At 43.6% G+C, this 25,295-nt stretch overlaps 1 protein-coding gene across 1 annotated transcript in view; it reads right to left on the bottom strand.

Annotated features, from left to right (window-relative positions):
- Positions 1 to 5,182: 5,182 nt before the first annotated feature.
- Positions 5,183 to 25,295, bottom strand: part of LOC149277353 (serine/threonine-protein kinase WNK2-like) — a 33,034-nt gene continuing 12,921 nt past the window's right edge. Inside the window, exons 5-26 of the mRNA XM_089503024.1 lie at positions 23,351 to 23,439; positions 22,611 to 22,830; positions 20,961 to 21,228; positions 20,037 to 20,236; positions 17,617 to 17,748; positions 17,161 to 17,256; positions 16,411 to 16,854; positions 15,048 to 15,335; positions 14,746 to 14,867; positions 14,062 to 14,218; positions 13,864 to 13,980; positions 13,523 to 13,693; positions 13,306 to 13,351; positions 13,054 to 13,167; positions 11,762 to 12,780; positions 11,002 to 11,555; positions 9,088 to 9,302; positions 8,673 to 8,882; positions 7,785 to 7,883; positions 6,376 to 6,420; positions 5,529 to 5,773; positions 5,183 to 5,455 (exon numbers count right to left, since the gene is read on the bottom strand). Coding sequence (XP_089359150.1) covers positions 5,183 to 5,455; positions 5,529 to 5,773; positions 6,376 to 6,420; positions 7,785 to 7,883; positions 8,673 to 8,882; positions 9,088 to 9,302; positions 11,002 to 11,555; positions 11,762 to 12,780; positions 13,054 to 13,167; positions 13,306 to 13,351; positions 13,523 to 13,693; positions 13,864 to 13,980; positions 14,062 to 14,218; positions 14,746 to 14,867; positions 15,048 to 15,335; positions 16,411 to 16,854; positions 17,161 to 17,256; positions 17,617 to 17,748; positions 20,037 to 20,236; positions 20,961 to 21,228; positions 22,611 to 22,830; positions 23,351 to 23,439 — 5,124 coding nt within the window. The remainder of the gene's footprint in view (positions 5,456 to 5,528; positions 5,774 to 6,375; positions 6,421 to 7,784; positions 7,884 to 8,672; positions 8,883 to 9,087; positions 9,303 to 11,001; positions 11,556 to 11,761; positions 12,781 to 13,053; positions 13,168 to 13,305; positions 13,352 to 13,522; positions 13,694 to 13,863; positions 13,981 to 14,061; positions 14,219 to 14,745; positions 14,868 to 15,047; positions 15,336 to 16,410; positions 16,855 to 17,160; positions 17,257 to 17,616; positions 17,749 to 20,036; positions 20,237 to 20,960; positions 21,229 to 22,610; positions 22,831 to 23,350; positions 23,440 to 25,295) is intronic.

The raw sequence follows: 25,295 nt of genomic DNA on the forward strand, positions 1-25,295 counted from the left end.
GGTCCCAGCAGGAGTCTCGGGGAAGTGAGTTTATTCTGCCGTTAGGGGAGGTGCGGCCCCAAAATATCTCGGGTACTTGCGCTCTGTAGCCCCAGGTAAGCCACGGCTTATTCTGTGTTATTGCCCCTGCAGAGGGCAAACCCGGGAAACTGCGCGCTGGCCGCGGAGGGAGAAGTAAATGCACCGGCTGATAACTCTAAGCCTTCGTATTTATAATTAACACCAGATCTCCCGGCGCTCCTCCGGCCTCCGCTTCCTCTGGCGCTTCCTTTCACCCACCCTTCCTTCCCACGGAGGGCTTTGGTCCAGGAATCATTACTTTCAATGGCTTCAGAAACCACGAAGGGTTAAACACACGTGACCAGGAGCCAGCAAAGTACACGGAATACAAGGAAAAGGTTTCATTGACTAAAAACAGATCGTTTATTAATCCAGGAGAAAGCGATCAGATTTATTTTGGGGGAAATCACAAGAGCCGGGGGCCACTGTTTGGGACCCTCTTTTCATCTCATAAACTCACTCGGACAGCAAATGTTTTACAAACACCCCCCCCCCGGGGACATTTAATGTCACTGTTTGTGGATGGCCGGATGTGCTTGGCCGTGGAGAAGGCGCTCGGTTAAGTCTTGTTTTGGTTCTCGTGGTAAATGATGGCGTTATGGCATCTCGCCGGCCCCCAGGCACGAAAGGAGATAAAAATTCAGGGAACCGTTACTTTGCACAAAACCGCTTGGGCTTCTCATTTTTTTTATAAACTCTGCGATGAATAAATGAATCGGCATTCGCCGCACGGTGGAAGCCTCATCCAGATACTCTCCCCCCGGCTCGCTTCGGACGGCCCGGTTGCTTGGAAACCCGAATGGCAGACGATGGTTACCGGCCGCGGGAATAACAGAGCCGGTTCTGGAAACCGCATGCGATCCGTACGATAGGACGCGGAGTATAAAGATCCGTTACCGGGAGCGCAGCTTGCGCAAGACAATTAATACGAGTTCAAGCATTTTTAACCCTGCGCGGGGCAGAACGTGGCAGAAGTTAATCTTTTTTTAGAGGATACACAATGAATCATGTTCTCAGAGGAACCGGCACCTGTCGGGAGTTACGGAACACGTATCGGACGCGAACGTTTCTCGGACGGATCGGTGCTTTTCATGTTCAAAACATTTATTTTTTATAACGATTACTTCCATGACCCCCAGTGCTTCACAGAAATAAAAACACATATGGTTTATCTCTTATCTAAAAGAACCCGACGGAGCGCAGAGCCCTGACGGACGGCGGCGGGAAGCTCGGATTCGGTCTGGAGAGCCGTCTCTGTCGTATTCAGAAGACCATACCCCAGCCTCTCGCCCCATTATCTTTCACAGAAGGCTCGGGGTGCTGGCTGGGCCGTCGCTGCTGTAAGATCTGCGGTTTATCGCGCGTTTTATTCATTTCCGGTTACCGAAGCAGTAAAGGCTGGAATAGGGAATATTGTTAAAAATAACGACGTTTCATACAAGGCTTTAAAATAGAGGATATTTTTCTTATAACGTCGCACATTCTACGGTCGAGTCTTTTGGGCAACCGAGTAGCTCCTGAAGAGAGTTAAAATATTTACTACAATCATCGACTTCATTCGCTTTATATATCGGCTCATTACAGCTCCTGGCATTTGGCGAGGAGAGCGTTTCCAAGGAAACGCAAATCCTCAGACACAAGGAAGGAAAAAAAAAAAAAAAACATGAATAGGAAAAGAATTGAGAAGGAGCGCACGCCGATTCACACGATCCCTGGGATACTGGATCCCGCACAGCAGGGCTTCGCAGGGGGGGGGAATTGGGGAGGGACTCTGCCGCCACACCTTGTTCAGGTGACTTCCCAGATTACCCATAAAACCGATGGGCTGCTGTACGGCGTATACAGAATTATCAGGAATAGGATTTTTTTTGCTGTACATAAATAGTTTTTTTAATAAAGAATAACGCTTAAGGCGCAGAAGACCCCAAGATATAATTTACAATCATTTTTTGAAAGGAGAAGCCAAATTTTGATGGAAAATACAGACGTGCCCGGCCTTCATTTAGATAGAAATGAGAACTAAGATGACACGGCAAAGCGATTTCCACGGGTGAAAATATATGAAAAATGTAAAGATACAGGCGATATTCTGAAACGTTTAAACAAATGCGATTGGACTGTAATCTGCTGCACGGACACCAGGAGGCGCAGGCGGGCCATGCAGACAACGCTCCCATACACCGGACAGTCGCCAGAATCAGACTTCCATATGCTCAGAACTTGTCGTTATTATTATTATTATTATACGTCAGCATACAACGCCAACAGTTCTTCGCTCGCGGTGCAGCACTTATAAATAATGTGCATATAAAGTATATTATATATATTCACATACTCGCTGTATATACAGTATATTAATGTAGTTTATAACAATGCTCCCCCCCTACCGGACACTCATTGTATTGACAAGTTCGCTATTAAAGGGTTAAATTGCTCTGGTGAACAAACATTTTAAACCAAATTCATTCATTCAACTTATAGGAACGAGTCCCACCTGGAGGAGAGAGGGGTGTTTGTAAATCAATCCGTTTCACTGACCATTTGGAAGATTTAAAAAAAGGGAACTTTACTCAAATCGGGAATAATGTTCAAAAAGGACCATGAACCCTCAAAAAGCATTTAAAAATACATAAGAGGACTAGATACACGTTTAAGATCCGCGAGAAGATTCGCACACACGACATGGGACACAAAGTCAAGCACAAAATGTTTATTTTAATTAAATATACAATATTGCGAATGTAGTGCTGCTGACGTCGTCAGCGTTTTGGGGCTATACAACAGGCAAGAGCGATTAGGAGCATCAGGGCAAGCCGGGGGGGGCTCATGAAGTGTATGCACATGATCTAAAATCAAAGATATGAGGAGAACAGAAATCTCTTACTATGGGAAGGATGTCGCCCGGCAGAAAACTCCGCGCTATCGCCTAGGAAATGGAATACCGGGAGAAAACAGATACAGTGACAATGTTTGAACTATACATTTCACAGCTTTGGCAGCGCAGGGCAATCACCATCCTGAGTCGTTGCAGGTAAAAGCAGCCGTCTACATGCAGGGTCGGCAAACCCGCAAGCTGCTGATCGACCACAACTCCTATTATCCACCGACACGGGTTGCCTGCCATCGCTTCACTGTATATCTGCGCTTCAGGGTCAGGCTTTACATTTTAAAATAGAAATAGTTGAAACAATTAGAACCCAGCCAGTGGTTTGGATTGTAGAAACAGATGAAAAAAATTCCCAGTTTTACCATTTTATTATTATTAAGGAGCCGTTCCAAAAAACCTCAAGGAATATTTTGGATTCCTATAACTTTACCAATTTTCCTCCAAATGGCTCCAGCCTCGATAAATACGGCCAAATGATATCGCTTCTCAGGGCAACCCACAAACACCTAACATGGAAACATTTACTCCAAAAGGTTCCCGGAATCCACCACCCAGAATGTGTTCAAAATACAACTGAAATTCTGATTATTTTTTTGGCTAAAGATGAAATGCCCAATGCCTTAGTGAATAAGCCCCTGTGACACACGCTACACATATTATCAATTGATCCAAGCTTTAGAAAAGCATTGCAGCTTATTTAATGTATTGGAAAGGGGGAAAAATAGCCACAAAATATATATAAAAAAATTTCAAATATTAATTACTAATATGTGCAAATATTGCAGCTCCGTGAATGTGTTAAAAAGTGCACAAGGGATGCGGAACTACAATAATCCCACTTATTACTGCATTTTCCGCTCCGCGATTATGTATGATGGGTGTTAGAATGAACGGTTAAGATTTCGTTTGCTTTGTTAACGTGTTACATGGTGAAAGTGCCGCAAAAAAAGCGTCCCAAGGAACCAATTTGGTAAAGCTGTCTGCAGCCAAAAAGTAAAAAGTCGCTTCAAGCGACTGTCCTCAAAAACAACATGAGAAGCTATAGCCTTATCTACAGAGCGGGTGCAACAACCTTATGCATCTGCCCCAGGGGTAATTCTCTCGCACAAAACATTGTGACCACCGCAGAAGTGTGTGGAGGGTCAAAACCAAAAAGAAGCCTGAAGACATCATCATCATTTTAACGCTGGGCCCCTGATTGGGAAAATTTCAAAGGTGCTAATGCCACGGAGGCCATACTGGGTTCCCCAGTTACCATGGAGACCAACGCAGTGAACAATAAAAATTCAATAATAAAAACATTTTAAGATTTTTTTGTTTTGTTTCCGATTGAAAAACTTTGCCTGAAGTGGGATACAAAGAAACAACCTTATGTCACATGACCCAACTCGGAACCTTAAGGTGTTTTTCCACGTATATGCGATATCAAGGTATTTATATAGGGTGCCCACGCGTTCCACCTGCCCGCTTCCCACCGGGATCTAAGCTCTTGCTCTAATGCCTCCGCTGTGCCGCGCATTGGATCTGCAACTCAGCAGGTAAATTGTTAATTCTGCGACATATAACAATACATAGGAGGCTCATTTTCCCCTAGATTTTTTATATTTTAAAAATGAAATATGTGAAGGTCAATAGATGAAGGTAGCGGGGGGGGGGGGTAACGAATGGACTTGTTAAATTAACATCCAAGGCTTTCAAAATAAACAAGCATTTAGCCGGCAATTCTCTGTACAAATTACGTTGGAGAAAGAAAAGTGTAAAAATAAAATCTGATTGTTGAGATTTTTGTTTGTTTTGTGAATTGTGTAAGATGTTTTATTTGCATTTAGTTATTTATTTTTAAGATGTTTCCAGATACACCGGAATATAATATATCAAGGCACTAAACCGCCCCAGGGTTCATAATATCCTTAATTAATTCAAGTAGCTTTACATGTCGGGTTTGTAAAACCGTGAAATACGCAAATGTCTGCCATGAGGGGAAAGGCGAAAATGTCACCAAACTGACCGGGGAGGAAACACGATTGCTGGGGATGCTTTGCAGTGTGTGGCGAGGTGAGGTTTTAGCCTCCGACCGTAAGCCTGTTGGCGCAGTGCTAAGAACAGCTGCAATATGTACTGCAGGTAACGCACCGCAGGCCTGGCAAGCACCGGCTAAACAGAACCAAAAACACGGGACCGGATCAGGGCAACACTGTTCACATTTGGACGTCTGGTGAAAGCAAGGCAATCGCTTTACGTGATCTTCATGTTTGGGCCGCAGGGTTTTCTAGCTGGCTGCTGGGTTGACATGGGGAACATTGCGCATGTTTGACTATCTGCAATCCCTGGCCACTGTACACCGTACGCCGCAGCCGTCGGGAAAACACCGGTATACTGAGAGAGGGGCAATCTGAAGGGCTGCAGAGAGCCGGCCTGCGCAACTCCAGCGAGGGAAGCCGGAACGGAGGAAGGTACGCTGGGTACCGGAGCGAGTTTTCTTCCTGAATCAGACGTAGAGCGATGAACCTATGTAGAGAAGGAGACTTCTGCTTATAACGAACCCAAAGTCTGACAATCACTCTCCAAGCACCAAACTTACCCCGCCGGTGCCATTTGGTTTGCCTTCCAGATCTTGCCTTTGCTGGTACTGCTTCAGCTGGTTCAGTGAAGGCTTGAACTGCGCGGCCCCAACGGTTTTACTCGCCCATTCGTCCACGAGCTTGTGCAGGTCGTCCGTGAACGTGGCCCTTTTGTTGTTGCTATTGTTGGTCTGGATTTGCTGGGCGGCCAATGGAGGAGCTGAAGACGTCTCTGGGCCGACAGCCAAGCTGCTGGTTGAAGATCCTAGAAATTGCAGAAAATCCTTTGTTATTATAAAATTCCGAGCTGAGACTTGAAAGTTTCCCTTTCTTGGCCGTATTCTCGTTCCCAAGGACACGTCCTCAGAGCTGTCTAAACGTCTCCTACTGTTCACATCGAGAACGCTCATAATATAGATTGTCCTATAAGGAGAATGTTTGAGGGACCAAAATAATAATCAGACGTGGTAACAGTTAGGTACAGACCCCCCCTCTGTAATTGGACTACAACTCCCATGAACCACTGCTAAAAACATTTTATGGGTGCCCGGGCTCAGCGTTCCCAACAAAATATTCCATACTCTGTCTCTCCGGAACGAGAATACAAAATTAAACAAAAAAATTAGCAGCTGGGAATTGAGACGTCATCTAGAACACATCACAGAACCGGATCACAGATATCACATAACATGCCGATAACCGGCAGCGTTTCCAGGGCGTGCATGCGCGAGCACTCCACGGCGTACCTGCAAAATACCTAATGCCACGGCCGCGCATGCTTCCCAAGCGAACAAATGCTTTACCACAAGCGAGACATCCCATGCTAAAATACGAATAAAAAAATCAAATCAGAAAAAGGATAGTTACTACTGCTGTGTTCTTTGCCAAGACAGAGCCGTTTCAATGTGGACCCTACAAGGTAAAACAATACAGACAGACAGCATTAGGCAGGACTGCAGACAGACCCCGTCAGAGTGTGAGCTTATACGGCACAGGGGGGGGGGCACACAGATGTAACACAGGAATATCACAAAAATACTACAAAACACCATGGCAACTGGCAAGAGCTCTGGAGAGAGGGAGCAATTCAGGTGCAATCGCCAAGGCAACAAATTGAGTGATCCTGCCGACTGCTCTGCTTGTGGCACCAGAATTACTCTTTGTACATAATGAGTAAACATCACAACGTATAGACTTTGTGCAGGAGATGTAAATGTCACAATGTGTGAGCGTTTCCAGTCACAACCCAGGGGCAGAAAGGTCTGGAACAAAACATTTGAAAGCTTGAATAGAAAAACATTTTTTAAAGGTTGGGTTTTAAGGCCTATTTTATTACACACACCCCCCCCCCGGCCATCCGGCATTCAGTTCAGCAGGTAAATCGTTCTCCGTGCCGCTACTTCCTGTATCAGAGAGGAGTTGGAGGACTTGTTCCCAAATGGAGGGGAAAAAAGTCATCCAGAAGGCCTCCTTCAACTCTATGATCCATCTCGATTGTGTTTTCTGTCAGGAGCTAGCTCCGCCCACCGGGTGCTGCCAACTCTTCAGGTCTCAGCCATACGGGAAGTGGTGGCACAGAAAGTATCTGCTGGACTGCGAAGAAAGGGTGAGTGGAAGCGAAGCATTTACTTAATGAGAAGAGATAACCGAGTAACAGACAAGAATAATGAATAAAGTGATAGTTTTATATAGAAGTGAGGTTTCCTTGGATATGGGTCATTGCAGTGCTGACTGACATTTAGTGGCCAAAGAGGAGTGGGAGAGATTCTGAGGGGACCGGAAATCTTCACATTAAAACAAATATGGGACTGAGAAACAGCTCAACCAAAATAGCACATTAAAAGAAAAAAAACATGGGGGTAAAGCATTGCCTGGCTGTGCAGGCCAAGTTCTTCACGCATGTTTTAGTATCCAAGCATGAGTCGGGGGCAGCGCGCACCACATTCACAGGGCCGTGGCGGGACACAAATAAAAGCAGGTTAAAGGGGAAAATAAATACGGAGGCTCACTACTGAGAAACTTAACCCACGGCACTTGCACCTGAATCGGAGATCACCTGGATCTCATTAGTTTTATTTGTCGCAATCGTTTATAATCAAACACAAGAATAATGATTTAGAATAAAGTCTGTTTATGAAGCGGCTCGTCACATGGGTTAAGCATCTTCTGCAAAACGACGGGCACTTTCCCCACTTCCTACGAGGCCGCGGCAGAAAGAAAAAGATGGCGGTTGCGGGGAGGGGGAACGAGGATTAAATGCAAGAGAGAATACAAACAGATGGATAAAGACACAGGTCCACTGAGGAATCTGGTGCGAGGTTTGCTACTAGACTTAAAGGTGACTCTCTCAGACGTTTGGTGATAAACGGTCCAGCCTGCAAAGGAATATAGAGGGAGAAAAACAAAAAGACGCAGGTAAAGTATAGACTGTGGTGATCAACGTCCTACATCAGTCAGCAAAGCAACAAATCGCTCCCCGATCGCGATCGCCAGAGGAACGAGCCGCAGCACAAGCAGAGAACAAGCCCCCCCCCCAATCCTTTGCATGGAAATCCCGTCAGGAGCCTCTGTGCACCTGGAGACAAATGCGTGTCCTTCACCGACTGTTATCCCATTGTACAGCTCTACAGTATATGATGCCACTATATAAATAATTCATGCCACACAGGCAGAAATGGAAGCAGTAGATGTTTATCACTTCGTATCACCTACTTGCCTCCTGCTGCAGCCTAGAAAACAGGCTCCCTATGTGAAGCCCGAACCCGTTTCACATCAGTAACTGGGATAGAGGCATAGATGGCAACCTGCTTAGGTGTCTTAAAGCACAACATATTGAGGAGAAACTTAAATTGTGGTAAATTCTTCCGCAACCTTTTTTTTTTTTTTTAAACTATATTTCTATCTGCATGTCCTGAAGTCCTTTAGTTCACATCGCACAGAATAATATTTGCATTGTGAAAGGTTCACAGAAAGCATGGAGCCGGCAGACTGCATAGCGGAGCATTGGAAACGATGCCTGAGATGCACATGGCGCCTGATAGACCGAAACATGCAGAGCAGCAGGCGGCCGCAGAGCCATCACCCCCGCCCATTGGCTAATGCAGCATGTTATGCAGCGACCAAAATCTTAAATTAAAAAGGCAAGAGCAGCAAAGACAGATCACCTTGCCCAGGAACGCCATGCAGGTCAACGCCCTCGCGGACCACCCCGGAGCAGATATGATCAGACGACACAGTGACTTTCACTGAGCAAGGCTGCTGCGTCAGTACCCCCTGACTCGGGGACGCGGCCGCCATCAGAGAGGAGCCTGCGACCTGCTGAAATTTAACAATATCCTTGGCAGGAGATCCATTGCAATCCACAGAGATGTTACCTGGATCAAAAACATACATTTCACCGGCAGTTTGCATGGAATTAGCGTTTGGTTAAGTAAAACCTTTGTGCATTCAATACAGACAATTAAATGTGAGAGAAAAAGCCACAGAACACATTGATCTTTACTATTAATTATACAGGATTTAAAGTAATGATATATATATATATATATATATATATATATATAATATAGCACCGCGTACCAGTAGCAGCTGTCGTGGTTTTTAGTTGCTGCACTAAAGGGTTGAGAAGTTTTCCAGACTTTAGTTTATTTTTGCTGATCCTCCGGCGGCGGCTGCTTGGGGGGGCTGCGTGCAGGAATCCCACGTTTGGGGGGAGCGGTTTCCCCAGCCGGATGTACAGAGCTTCGATCTCCCTCTTCTGCTGCACCTGCAGCTCCGTGATTTCCTTCATGTGTCTGACGAGGAAACAAGAATCAGAAATCAGGTGATGAGTAGAAACAAGGGGTTAATGGACACCTACAAGCACCCCCTGTGCTGGGAATAATACCCATTTCAAACAGGGAGAAACCCAAATCTATTTAAATCGATTTAAATGATACCTGACCTGATCTGAATCAAAAAGATTGAATTGCAAAAGATGGCAGCTTTGGGAAGAGGTTTTCATCTCGAAACGTTGTATCCGGAATTTTAAAATCAACTGGTTTATACATAACTCTTAACACTCACAGCTAAAACATCAATATTTTGGTTTCACCAGGGCCGAGTTTGTGGATTTAAAGCATGTGTGTGACTCCCTATTTTTATAAGGAAGAAGGAGAGACATCCATCAGGGGAGACCGGACTGGTTGAAAGAGCCACCACCTAAACCAGCATGATGTCCGCAGTAAGGAGGACTTTATTTTTATGCAGAATCTGCGATATAAACGCAACGTAATGGATGCCTTCCTTGCTAGACATCAGCGTGAGCATAATTCTGGATCAATGCATTTCTGTGTAACGGAACAACTTTCTTTGAAAGGAAATCCAAATCATTATTGCAGATATCGTGGCTAAAATGTTTCTGCGTTTTCCCTGAATGAGATTTAATATTTAACAAGGAAAAAAAAAAGTTAATCTATTGGGTTCCTCCTTTGGTTCTATTACAAATCTGATAAGAAACCCAAAATCTTTAAGTTTACATGGGGGCCCATTTTTTAGTAGAATGCTCCCAAGATGAGCTATTCCAACAATACTTCAACTGCTCGAATCACGTTTTATAAAGTTTCAAATATAATTCACTAGAATATGATCGACCAAAGTATTTGCAATCCCTGACAATTTGTGTCCCTGTTTTACGAGGAATCCTGAAATGTCTGATGTTCTAGTGAAGACTTGTAAATCCACATGAATCACCAGTGCTTTTTATACTCCATTAGAAGTTACTATAGTAATTTTACTTGTCAAACACACTTCTAATTTCCAATTCTATACAAAGGAAAAAATAAACAAAAGGCACTTTGTGGCGTGACTCATCCCGCTAGAAAGAACGTACTCCGAAAACATATATGGCTTTTTGTGTTACATAATTAACGTGCCCATAAACGCAAGCGATTAGATGTCCTTCTGGAGTAATTATTTAAATGGAGACACATCAATTCCGTAGGAGGACGGAGAGAAATGGTTGGTGACTCAAAGTTAGACAATAACTTTTGGAAACCATTGAAATCGGTGAAAGGAGATCCTGCGTATAAGGATTGTGGTTATTTTTGGGTGAGGAGTTATTTGTTGTAGGAAGTTTTTATCCCTTATAGATAGAACATAAAGCAAGTGCCATGGTGTGGTAAACAAGGAAAACATTTCCAGATCTGCCATGTTGCTCTCTACAAATGGTTTAAATAATTTAAGAACCTTTTCTTATTCTTTCTGTGTTACGGAAACAAGGAGGTTTCCCATTTGCTCTACCTCCTAAACAGATGATTCAAAACCTCCAAACCATCAATATGAGCCCTGGAGGTAACTTTAGAAGTGCCACATGGGTTATAAAGCAGACAGGGGAATTAAACCTTAGATGACCACATAAATATATCATAGTTAACATGTTCTCATTTTCTAATCTATATTCCATACTTGTTTGTGAAATAAATACAATTATGCTGAATAAAAAGTTCTACATACTTTTCACGAAGACCCTGGAGTTCTCTCCTCATATCTGCATCTTCAAACTCAGAGTCATTATCACTGCTCATGTATGAAGACTGTGAATGGAAAGAGGTAACATTTATTGAAGGGGTCTTGGGTGGATTAGGTCCGTGAGGAGAATCGGGACTTTTCATACTGGCCTTTCGATGAAGAAAAGCAGTAGCCTTCTTGATAAAGTCATTGGTGGACCCTTTGCTCGGGGTTGATGGTTGGGCATCTTTGGACTTTGACAGAGGAAGCTCATCACCAGAATCACTGGAAACATGTCCACAAAAGAGGGAATTAATAGGGGAGGAGGTGTGTGCTCGTGGAACGGAGGTCTTTACTGGATGCGAAGGGAGCTGATCCAAGTAGACATCAGGTGGGGCAGAAAATCTTAAGTAATTTGGTGAATTTGCAGTCACGTCATCCTCTGTGCTCATCACAGAAAACCTGCCAATAGTTTTAGGTGACCCGTCGACACCATCTGCCTTCTGCGAAGGAGAGTCCATGGAATTTTGATCTTGTATCTTCCAGTTCCTTGAATCCCCCTTTTTAGAAGAAGAAGAAAAAACATGTTCTAAAGACATGACAAGAAAACCAAGTTTACCTAAGGTCAATTCTATAACCAAATATATAGAAATAACTACTTATTAAACGTTTTTTACCGTAAAGAAAGATTTTTTTTTTGTTACTATGTAGGTGCTCCTAATAATGCATATTCTACCCATACGAGTGAAAATCACTCTCCACTTACCCGGTTTTCCGGTAAGTGGTACTTGCTTGCGTCGGTAACACCACTGAGCAGTTCTGCAGACAGAGCCGAATCCTCTGGCGCAGAGAGGGATTTGTAGAGAGTTCTGTGGTCACAGGTTATCCCTCCATTGACCGGCTGCAAATAAATGACCTCCGCTGCACCTTCCAGACTCTGAGAGTTGTCGGGGGTTCCCGCATTCATGTTTGCCGGATTATATTCCTGATATAACAACGTACGCAACTTTTCATCTAAGCTTTTGATCGTGTCATCTGCAAACTCCACTCTGGGTGGACCTTCCCCATCAGATTCAGTTAGATTTCCAGTTTGAATACCGGAGTTCACAACTGGTAATGTTAAAGATGTTAGAGTCTGGACCGTGGCCGGAAAGGAGCAGCCTTGGGAAGGAATTGGTGGACCTTCTGTAATATCTGAAGATGTGTCCAAGCAAGTGCTTGATGTGATCTGTTTTACAACAGGAGAGCCAACATCTGATTCAAACAACACAGAATGCTCAGCCCGATGCTCTTTTTCCTGGGGAATATTGATCGGTGGATCCCTGGCAGATGGAGTATAATCCAACTGCGCGGTTTCTCTTGAATTTTTGGCAGTTTGGAAACATAAATCGGCAGGTGGGGTACCAGCCTCCTGTTCAGCTGGTTGGATCACATTTGCTGAAGACTGCGAAGTAGTCAGTGGGTCACAAGCATCTTTTGGTGAAGCAGCATGCCCAACTGCAGAGTGTGCTTCAATTTCTTTGACTGGCTGTGAAGTGCTGGATACTCCAAGAGTTGTGCAATCACCGTGGAGGAAGGAATGGGATTCAGGAAGGGTCAAAGTTGACAGCTCACTTTGCATCTGTAAATCAGATGACGATATCGTAGAAGACGACTGTGTAACAGAGGCAAGGATTTCCATGGTGGGCTCACCAGGATCTAACGCAGAAAGCTGGCACACAGAGGAAGTCGATTTATCAGTTTGCACAGAACGCGTCAGTTGAAAACCTTCAGAAACCTCTTCCTCTGCAAACAAAAAAAGTCAAAACATGAAAAAAAGTGATTTTACAAGTGAGATTTCTTTAGTCCAGAAGAGACATTCCTGTTCTATCTTGCTTTGCAGACGTATTTATGGAAAAAGTAAGACAATAATTGTTTAAAATCCGCCCTCTCAAATCTTGACAATTTGTTTGTATTTTTTATCTCATCCTGTAACCGGTGGACTAACGTTCGGTACCGGCCCGGTGGTCACAGATACCTTTAAAAAGTATAATTATATTAATTTCTGGGAGCCGGTACCTTTAAGCTTATTCGGCTGTTGGCCTTTAAGTGCGGTTGTCTGCTCCTCTAAACCAGCGTTGGGATTTTCGACCACGGGACATATAATAAACCACCGCTTTCCTGTATGCAAAACTAAGAGAAAGATTAGAATGTTAGTATGTATCGAACAATCAGATGACGGTACAATGAAGGCAGCTTTATGAAGTATACTTTTCTACAAATACAGGAGATTATGAATTATATGATAAATTAGCATTTGAAAGTCCCTACCATTCTGCTGGTAAACGGGCGTCTTTGCCTTGCTGTGGTGGTTTTCCTTTGAAAAGATTACAAAGACACAATGATACTTTATAAAATGACTTTATACATGCATGAATATATACATTAAAACGGATGTTCTGTGAGATGTTTAGATCTCATTACGGTATTGGGGTCAGGTCGACAGTATGCTAAACCATAAATTGAATGTGTAGAAAGTGTATTGTACCTCTTGTGTCTCTGCGTGAAATGCGTTGGCTTGTTGGGGGCTTCCCCCTTGGTCGGAGCTCCTTTCACCTTCCGTGTCTTCACTTAACATATCCTCTGCTTTGTCGATCACATCCTTCATTTGCTCGATGAAAATCTCCTTTTCGGACTGCAGGATGAATTCATTCTCCACCTACACGAGGGTGCAGAAAATCTGTTTTATGCATACCTAGCAATTAAAAAGCTACCACAACCTACTAGGAATTTTAATTTTATACAAAAAGAGCTTCAGTTTGCTTTTTGAGAAGTCTGCAGAATTAAAAAGCAAGAAAAAACCTCAATGGATAAGGACAGAGTTCCTACCATGTAAGTGGCAATTTCATCTGGGGCATCTCCATCCAAATCAAACTTGAATGTCACCATTTTATGGTTGTGTGTTTCCAGTTGGCATTCAACCATCTTGTCACCAGTGTTACAAACCTACAGGAAACATTTTATAGCTTAAACACCCAATTCCAGCTATAATAACGGACACGGGGCTGTCAGGGGGAGCCAGCTTACATTAAGAATAGTAAGCTTGGGTTTACTGGTCTTCTCTTGGCGTGATCTCGTTCGGGAGGACCGTCGGTGATGTTTCTTTGTTTGTTTGCCAGCGCCATGGGTGCTCTCTGGGGCGTCACTCATTTCTTTCCCAGATGCAGCATCTGAACCTACATAGCTTTTAGAGGGACAGAAACCAAAGGTGGTCATGTTTAGAATACTAATGATGGCCATCTGGTGATAAACGCATTATATTTGAAAGAGACATTAATTTACCGCAATTGAATCAAATATTGCAAACCATTTCATTTAACAGCAAGTTCTAAATGCAATAAATCGAAACTTACCTTTGCCACCCACTTTATTCCTCTTTTGCTGTAAACAGAGTAGGTCGTTGGAAGTACAGGCCAAGCCAGCAGGGTCCATAAGCACCAACTGATCCCTCTGCGCAAGAGAACAGATCCCACAGGGCGTTTGGACCCTACTGGGCCTGTACCGACTGTCTGCCACAACACAGCCATGCTGCATTACATAAAGTGGGTTGTAAAGGTATTATTCTATTCCAGTACATTGAAGGAATATCCAACTGTCCATTGGCCCTTCCTGCAGGAGAAGAGCACTTGGGAAGGCGGTCAATATGAATAGCGAAGGGCCTGAGATGTTTCACCTCTTAAATAAAATAAAATATATAACAAGGAAACCTACTTCTCATAGCTTTGGCCAGGGATCGGTTGGTTTTCCTGCACGATCAGCTCCTGAAACAGAGAAGGATTCCAGTGGTGTTCAGCAACACGATGAAAATTGCTGTAAACAACACATAATATAATCTACAGCGAGAGAACACATCAGAAGTAATAGACTTTACTGATAATTCAGCTCGGGATAAAAATGCCATTGTGAGGACACATCTACTAGCGATTGACTTCACTGGATTCAGAAATCTAGAATTCTCAATAGTTTGTAATTTTAAGATGACTACAAGGACGTGTTGGATTTAAACACACTACCTCTTGTCCTGAGTCGGTAGCTGTCCCGGCAGCTGGGTGCACAACGTGGTTTGGATGCGCATATGGTTGGGATATGTCGGGTTGCAGGCTGCCTGAATAAACAGGCATGCTCGGAGGTTCCGCCATTGTGTGCGTGTAAGTCATCCGAGAAACAACCTCCTGTCCTTGAATCAAAAGGGGCATTTCAGACTGGAAGTGCACAGGTGGGGACATGATGGAGGACGGTGCCACGGACATTACTGCGACGGGGGTTGCCATGTCCACCGAATACCGAGAAAGCCCAGCAACCTATGGTGTACGAAGAATTTAAATATGCGAACAAGAAATATAAAGGAATCAAAACCTTCTGCAAAAGGGAGAGGAGGGACAACATTTATATATAATACATACACACACATATACGCTTATATATATATATATATATATATATATATATATATATATATATATATATATATATATATATATACACACACATACACATACACACACACACAAACAAAATATATAAACATAAAATCAAAACACCCCAAACAAATACACCATTGCTAGGTTATTTCAATACACCAGTTTCCTGTTATAGACACATAGCTAGAAATTCACATGATGTCATAGGCTTGAATACAGTAAATTAAACAGATCTTTAATATGAAGACATGAGGGGAATGGAGAGAGGGGGATAAAAAAAGACCAGTTAATGATGTCATAGGGAAGAATTGTGGTCTTTTTTGATATATAGTATATCCCATGAATGGATATTTCACAGCATGTGATTTCACAAAAGGTAATGTCAAAATATTAAAGTAGGAGTTCATTTTGTTTGAAAAATACCCAACAGTCCATACTCTGCACACTCTGTATACCCCTAATGATTGCCTGGGACCACCACCGGCCCCGATATCCAGTATTTATGGGGTAGCCATCCTCCAACCTAAAAGGAACCAGTGTCTATTTATCTGTATGAATATTTTATTGTTTAGCCTTCAGGTTTCTGATCAGCAGTAATTTAGGACTAGCGTTGCCTTGTATATATTCTCTGTAGTTATGGGACATTGCCCTTTGGTTATCTTCATACTTTAAAAAAGGTGAACTGTTTTTGTGGATTTTTTCTGAAAAACACACAAATTGGTTAAAAATGAACTACTACTTGAAATTTTTCATGTGATACACATGCCCAGATGAAGGTGTGCGGCAGATGCCGTGTAATTGATATGATTGGAGTCATATCGTGTACGGTTGCCCTCTCTCCAAATGACACACATGATCTCTTGGATCCACCAGTTTCATATCCTGCCGAAGCCTTTTTGCCCGGCAAGAACAGCGACTTTAAAGAATAACTAGTTTTGTAGAGGAAAAGAGTTACCTTGTTACCCGCCCCCGAGGATCCCTGATCGGAAAGATGGTTTATGCTGGGATGATGTGGAGGTGGAAGGAGTGATTGCTGTGACATTGTCTGAATATTTGGGAGGTGATGGGTTGAGGCTGCGTCGCTCTGAATGATCTGCTGAATCGAGGTCTGATGTGGCTGGGGCGGCCGGACTAGCAGTTGCGGCGTTGGCAATGTGGGCATGGTGGTCTGTGCTAACAAAGGAATATTTGCCATAACGTTAGCCTCGTAAGGCAACGTCAACTGTGGGTTGATTGGTGGCACCGGCTGGGGTGGAGGCACCGCGGGAGGCATGACCACACCTGGCGGGACATAGTGACGGGGAGCAGGCAGGGGGGTCATACACACAGCAGCTAAGTCAGAGAGGGTCTCAAATCCTGAAAGAGGAGTAACTGCAGGAATGATAGGATACGAGGAAAGCTGCAAAACAAGGCAAAATACATAAAAAATAAATTGTTTTCAATCTACCTTTTGACCTGTGAATTTAGCGTTTTGATAAATGGCGCTTTCTAGTAAACTGCATGCATGTAGATTTAGATTAATATGGAAAAAAGCAACATGAGGGAAGCACCCATAACATTTCTGGATTCGTAACTAATATAAGCGTCCATTAAACATGCACAAAGAATCTGTCCGCTAAAGGACTCCGTAAGACTCATGGAACGGCTCCACCTTCATCTACCCCATTCCCACTTTGGTTATTCTGTCCAGAATGAGACCAATTACCTGCGAAGGGGGCAGTGGCTGCTGTTGGAGAGATACATTAGTAATCTGCAATGGTTTTAGCGGAGTCGTTGCCGCTTGGGGCATCTGGGGCTGGTACTGAGAGAAGAAGGTATGAGGAGAGTGGGGCATTGGACAGGCGGAGGGGTGCTGCACGGATTGCTGTAACACAGAATAAGCAAAGCAAGATAGTAGAAAAATAAAAAAACACAATATATTTGTGTGTCAGACCCCGAGTGTTCGTGATTACATTGCTTTAAGAACAGCTGACTTGCAACAACATCGACAACAATTGTGCGATTTTACTGAAAGGAGAAATAGCGATCTGGCCAACTGCTCCCAGCAACCTCATCTATTGTAATTGAATAAAAACTCAGAAAAGACCGGCTTGGAGGACACTATATTTTATATAATGTTATTGTACGGTCAGCCCGCTCCTGGGGGCAGTTTTGGTATTACCTGGTTGGGTATTCCTTTCGGGGCTGCTCCATGTTGCACTGGTGGGGCAGAGGTTTGTTGCATCCCTGGGTACGCACTCAGTTCTGGGTAAGACTGCTGCGCCAGAACAGGGGCTGGTGCCGATATCACGTGCTAAAAGTTAACAAAAAAATTCCTTTAAAAAGTGAGCACTCTTTGGGGGCCAATTCTATAGATCTTCAGGTCAAATACGGCCCATAAAATGTCAATCCAATACGCGCAAACAATAAAACGGGCATACACATGGAAAACAACATTAACGAGAGCTTGGGCTTGGTTTGGGAGAGACAGACAACATGTAAGAAGAGACGACGCTGGGTGCAGGAGAGATCCTAGAACACGAATATACGGAGATTCTTTTGGGTGACACAGGAGACGCGAATATAAAATAAATCAGGAAACGTTGAATGTTCCCATCTAGGCGCTAATCTGGCAGACACACCACGAAGCGGCTGGTAGGGGAACCGCCGACCCCGGTGCCGAGAAGCGATTAGAAGGCGGTTCATTTACTGGTAAAGTTCTATGAATGATCCGTATTAAAAGTGTCCAGAAATCTCATAACAGGTCAGACTCCAAGCAAGGTCTGAAATCGTAATTAATTACACAAAACACTGATTTCAGCGCAGATCATTCGGCCGGCACTAACATCCGGTAAGAATTTGCCTAAATATCAGTATTTTTGAGTTTCCATTCCCTCCGCTGTTTATTTTAAATCTGGAAGTTTCGTCAAGGTTTTTTTTTTTCTGCTGGATATAAATTTCCAGTTTTTTTTATAATCTTGGAAAAGGTGCTACATATTTGGCGGGGTGAGATTTAAATAAAAGCACCTACTACAAAACTTGGGAATGATTAAACAAGATCAAATTCATCCAAAAACCATCGGATTATGAAAGTAAAATCAACGGCAGGAGGCAACAACAAGATCGGTTTGTGGGGAGAAGAAGAAAAAAAAAAAACCTTCCCCAAAACAATTCTACCATGGGCAGGAAAGTAGAAAAGGAGATTCGATGAATGTGTGTGGGAGACCATTTTTTGGTACACCATTTACCGCAGTCAATCTACATAATTATTGCTGTGTTCCGAGTGGAAACGAGTACATTTACAGAGTGGGGTTCTGGGATTAGTCGCAGGTAAAATCGGGTTACAGAACCTCTAAACGGAGTAGGTATTAAACATCAGGAGAAGAGGGGAAGCGGTAGCCAAGAAGCCCGAACAGTAGGGAGACTTGAAAAATTACGATATACTTTTAGGGCATGAAGACAGACGTTCTTTAAAAGTTCCAACATACCCCTTCATGACCCGTATTCTCAGCTGGCGGTCTAGCCCAACAACGCTCTACAGAACGCCTTAGTTTCCAGTCTGTGTCATCGTTCTTTACGTTTTTAGTATCTGCCTGTGAGATCTTTTGGTCCCTGCTTTTCTGGATTTCCTTTTGGGGAAGGCTTCCACCTTTTTGCTTTGTTCTGGAAGATGGTGGGTTCTGGTCAATTATAAGGTGGAGTAACTCATGCAGTCCTGGCAAGTCCATGCTTTGTCCACAAGCTCTGTGACCTCTCGTCGGAGTCAGGGCGACGGGATGTTTTTCCAGATTATAGGAGCAGTGATTAGCAGACGAAGCAGAAGAGTCTGAATGTGAAATGGAACATAACCCTTCTGGATGTCTCCTGCATGGACTGTGGGCTAGACACGTCTCGCAGCGCGGCATCTCAAACTCCATGGACTTCGTAAAACGAATGGGATTGGGCACGGTCGCGCTACCAGTCTCCAAATCTTTGGAAGTTTTATTGTGAACGGGTGCCATAGAAACGGGTGAATTTGAGCTTAGTTTTGCTGCGGAAGTCACAAAAGGGTCACTGTGACGCCGTGAAGAACAATATGAAAAAGGAACCACATGCAACAAGCTTTTATCAGTGACCAAGTACTTGTCTGAATGCCAAGAACAAGCAGAGTTCAGTTCTCCACCTACACTGGATTCCCTATCAATGTGAGGACTACATCTGTGGGCAAAAGAACCCAGCATTTCCCTCTGCCCAATGCAGCATCCGAGTAAACGCTCAGAACGTCTGTCTGTATCGGACAGCTCAGCTGGTGAACGACTACATCCACCACGGTAGCAGAGCCCGAGGCAAGGGTCAGGAAAATAATCTGTTAAAGTTTCTATAGAGCAATCAGCGGAAATATCTGACACAAAAAGCTCTAGAGCAAATGACGGAACAATACACAGCTAAAGTCGTCAACAAAGAAAAAGAGTGAGAAAATACAAAAGAAAATTCAATAAAACTTGAAGATGCAAAATAGGAGAAAGTAAAACAAACGCAGAATAACAGAATAATGACATTTAACACAGTAGAGCACCACAGGATGAATGACGGCGTTGGGCATTTGAAGAGGGTGATACTTACTGCTGGCGTCTGCTGGCAATGTCCCAGCTGATGCTGAGGGCTCTGGGGCATCGTCTGTCCCTCCATAATGGGTGGACTATAAACTCGTTGGATAGCAGGGGGTAGAGAGTCTGGCAGAGACGAGTAAATCACGCTTTGCTGGCTGCTTTGTGAGTCAGAGTACACGGTGGACCCTTGACCGCTGTCAAAAGTGCTGTCCGCTGCCAAACAAAAAAGTGTTTAGAATTTAACACTCAAACATTGATCAAAAAGAAACAAAAAAACGTCACCAGCAACCCGTCAACGCACCGGCACATCAGTAACGCAAATCATGCTGAACTCTCAATTCCAGATCTTGTAATTTATTGAATTTATGGATTCCGTGGACACATGCCCCGAGGATTATTCCATCATGAGGTCATCGCTTTATGGTCATTATGTACACGGCATCGCGCACCAGGTACATGTACGACTGCCGTATAGCCTGGCATTTGGGCTGGGGCATGGGCAAAACCTTTTGCCCCTCCCAAAGAAATACATTTAAGTGACTAATATTGAGAACCATGAAGAAAAGCTTTTCACCTGCCCCCCAAACTAATTGCATTACCAATCTGTTTTTGCTTTAAATGGTTTCAGTCCCATTGCACTTATTCCCAAGGACCATGAATGCAGCGTTTTGGGGATAATCCAATTGTTTTCTTTACGAGAGGCTCATAAAACCCGAAACATTCAAGGCTCCTAAAAGACTGTTTTATGAACCAACACAATAAGGATCCATCTCTTTGAAATACAGAACATGTTCCTGAGAAGTGAAATATTTAATACGTTATTTAATCCAATGGTCAGACCATAACCTCCAACATGCATGGGGCTAGATAAGGTGGTGACATCCCACAGATGGACCATCACACCTTCCTATCTCTGATTCCCGTACAATGCGCTTACATGCCACGGACGTGATGCTGGCGGGAAGATTTGAACGAAACGCGCGCTGGTCAGTATCTAGTTCCTCTTGATCTGGACAGACATGTTGGCCAACGTGGGACGAGTGGGCAAGAGGAACCATTGGATGTTGAGGCCCTTGGTCCAGAACTTCGTGCTCCCCATTCTTGGGACACATCCGCTCCCGCCGCCATTGGATTAACGCAACTCGATCTTTTATAGACTTGGCAACAATCTTCACATCGCTTTCATGGAAGAATCCAGATTCAACCTAAGGAGAAACATTTGTCAGTGGTGGCTTTTTTATGCGTTCTTTAAAAGAATGAGCTAAGTGCACAATGGATATTGATATTGATTCTGTGTTTAAAAATCAATAGGTCATAAATATTAGCTTAGTTTGAATATAGTTAACCTACAGCACAAAAGCCAACAAGAACGCCTTTTAAAGAGCAAACACTGCTGTTCTAAGTGAGGTCATTAAGAGTCTTTATGAGGATTGTTCATACACGCTGTACTGCCACGTATCGAATCTGGGGTTCACAATATAGGTCACCTTCAAATGTACAGAACTAAACACCCGGACTACTAAACGTAGCCGCGCTACCCTGACCGGAAAATAGCCTCACAGTCTGTTTAATGATTGATGCGGACAGTATTGATAATCCTCTGAATGCAAATTATTGGAATAATTAGACAAACGCATTTCCTTTTATTTTATGGTCTCGGAGTTAAATCCTCCTTACTCGCCTCTCGCTCTGCTCCATTTCTTCCTTTTTTTGGTTAAAATAACTTCTAACTTTTATATTCATAATCACTATGAAAGTCTAACATTGTTCTAAATGAAAACAAATTCAAATCCACAGATTGATCAATTAATGAATTAATCCTGAGCTCAGGCCAATTTACTTATAAGTCAGAGTGAAAGAACGCAGCATCTCGTCCAGGACGACGAGTTAGACAGGAAAATAATATCGGAAAAAGAGAAAATTAAATCCATCTCAAACAAAGTCAGTTTTTCCCATGATAAGCTTTGTCCGAGTACAAATAACCCTATACTACATGGGGGTCAAATTCTAAAAATGGTTAAATAAGATCTTGCAGATGCAAAAAAATTAAATAAAAAAATCCATTCTAAAAACTGTTTTTGTTTTGTGCCTCGCCTGGTGCTGTCATGTTGTTCGGTATTAATTACTCTAGAATTATTCTCAGTAAAAGCTTTATTGATCTGGAACACACGGTCACCGGGGCTGCATTTGCGTCTAAACATTTTCCGGCTTCTCGAATGTAAAAACACAGCACAGAAGCGTCATCTTGTGAAAGCCTTTTCTCAGTCCGGTTTACTGGCTACCGAGTTAAGTTTATTGGCTACCGAGATGCTCTTGAACTGGTAATCGCTACAGTAAAAGCCGCTTGCTCTGGTAGAGTCTCTCCACAGCAGTGTTCCTCCTAAGGTGAAAGTCCATTGCACAAACTGGTAATCTGGCACCACGTTCTTCTCTGTGGCTACAAGCTCTCGGGATAGGTTTTAATAGGAATTTTTTGAGGGGGCCCGTTTTCAAAACAGACTCGCTGAAAGTTTAGCCTCACCATTAATTTTTTAAAATATAGGCTGTCAAATTCTGCCAAGAACCTGGATGTTCCAAGGATATTTACCATTTCTTGTGCAACATCTTCAGGAGTTTCCTTTTCCAGATCAAAAGTAAACTCAATGGCTCCATTGTCTTTGGGTTTTCCTTTTAATTTCCTGTGATCTTCGACCCACAGTCTTAAGGCAATAGAGGTCTTCCTACCGTGGTCTTCCTCTGCCAGTTCCACTCTCACCCCTGTGTCTTCAGCAAAGAAGGCATGGCTTAGTAAATCCTTAATCTCGTATCTGGAGGAGGAGAAGCCATTGGTTAAAATCATTTAGTTCTTTGTAAAGTTACAGTGTTACAGTACAGGCGGCTTTACACGCTACAGGTAAATATGCGGTCTTCACGGCCTCCGTGTTTTTTGTCTGTCTTACTTAACAAATGCCGTCTACAACTTGGCTCTCGTACCGATCGCAACAAAACATCTGGATCTATACAGATTTGCTTAGTGCAAGTTTACAGAAACCCCGGCCCGCTGAGCTCACAATCCGATAAATGTTTATTTACAGAATTTAGAGGCCGATGTCTAGGATTTAGGCTCTTTTAAGGCTGTACATTCTCTTTCCTGGAGAGAGTATTTGTTCCGGATAAAATAAACTACCTTCGACGACAGAGCATTATCTAGCCAGGCTGTCCGAACTTTAGCTGACTCACTGCCAATAAATTGGTGAGACGCGACCTGCACGAGAAGCAGCACATCTCTATTACGATGATTCCACCATCGGCCGCTTCCGTTTCATGGGTTACGCGACCTGTACTCACCTCTCCTGCTTGTTCTTGCAGATGCACTCCCCAATTATCTCTTTGATTTCTGGATCCGGCACCTTCTCAAAGCTGGCGGGTTTGACACCCTGTGAAAAGCACACAATAAAAAAGTACCAACATCTGTATGCAAACATTGTGGAGTCAAATAACATCGAGAAAATAAAAAACCAAAGCCTTTAAAGCTTAGACAAGCAAAATATAGCGGATGGATATATTCATGGTGCGGGACTACAATGCATACATAATACCGCGTTTAACATATTCTATGAAATGCACGGTTGCTGGGCCATGCGCATCCCGGTCTGTTCTGATAGCTGAAGGCATAGACCGGTTCTAGAGCACGCGATGGCTGCAGACCTACATGATATTACGTACACACGTTATATTACAATATCACGATCATTCATCCTTTCGCTTATCCTTCAGTTCAACTAAATGGGACACACAAGATATTAAGTGCCAAAACTTCATAATCCTGATGGAGAAACCCTGTGTCCTGGAGCTTTGCTGTAACGAACAGGAGCACTAAGGCTTTGGATACAAGCGAAAAGATACAGAAGGCTGGTGCAGTTTTGGTGCACCTACAAAACCCCCCTATATGATGGAGACCCCCAGATTGAAGGCCGGTTAGACACACTACGGAACAGGTTGGTTTCAGCTGGTTCCGGAATCCTCCCGGTGACGGCGTTTCTGCCAGCGGCTGGCCGGAGAGTCCTGTAAATTGGAAGACAGAGGAAACGCTTCATGCCTCAGCAGCTTGTAAATTGACCTTGATCAGCGGGGAGCTCCGAGACACCAGGCGGCTCATCGTTTCCAGATTGATCGCTACTTGTCCAGCAGTGGAATATAATCATTAACTGCCGTCAGAAGCACCACAATCCGTTTCCAGCATTAAAAAGGCGTTTACTAGAATATTAGAATCCAGAGAATTATCTTTTACAGTATGATGCGCAGGAGTTCGGGTCCCTCTGCAGCGCGGTAATGGTTATAGGCATCACTGGCACCTTAACCACCAAAAACAAACCGCGATACCTGAGAATTCCAGGTTTACCGCATCCCAGGGTCTAGGCTTATGCCGGTGGCCGGTGTCACACGCCATTCTGGGACAGTCTTATCAATAAATCTCACTGGATTCTAACTTAATAGTTCCCTATCGCAGGGCCGCTAACATGGAGCTGCAGAGAAATGTATTTATCAGACTCAACAAGGACACCGGAATCAATAACCGTCACCTATTACGCGTTTACTCAAACCTTAACTACTTTCTCAGGGTTTTTTTGATTTGGGATTGGATCCTGTAGGTGTTTGAATCCATTGCAAAGGATTATTGGAATTGGAGTCCACATTTGACCAAATCTCTATCCAACGCACGGACCATAAATTAACGAGAGGTCGGAACACGCGGAAAGTTCTAAGACCAACATACATTTTGTACAGACACAAGATCTGTTATAGATTTCATGAAAAATATTGCAAATCATTTGTTTCTGTTATCATACATTGGAGCAGAAGTGTGACACATGGCGAAGCTAGCCCATGAATCTAAATGTTTCATCATATATGTCACTTTAAGGCTCCCTTGGGCCCACCACAAACCTCTCCGCACTATAGTGAAAGCTGTGTGCCTTTACACGGCCCCCCGAGGGATACAGCATATGGCCGGCTCCATTAGAGCCCCCACAGCCCTCCCAGAATGAGTCAATGAATGCGGTATCTAAATCATCGGTGTCTATGCATTAAGGGGTTAAACCAACCAAATTTGATTAGCAGAGTAAAACCCGGGGTGGGGGGTGCTGCATCAGCAGGGACGGGTATTTATTGAAAGAGAAGAGACGAGACATGTATTGATTTCCGTTGAGCTCATCTCAGAATTGTCTTTAAAGAGGATACCTTGAATTTATTACATTTGCTTTTCAGGATTGTTTTCTTAATTGTGGAGGAG

The sequence above is a fragment of the Sceloporus occidentalis genome, unplaced genomic scaffold (assembly GCF_023333645.1).
Source record: "Sceloporus occidentalis isolate IW3139 unplaced genomic scaffold, rSceOcc1.0.p SCAF_216, whole genome shotgun sequence".
Lineage (NCBI taxonomy): Eukaryota > Metazoa > Chordata > Lepidosauria > Squamata > Phrynosomatidae > Sceloporus > Sceloporus occidentalis.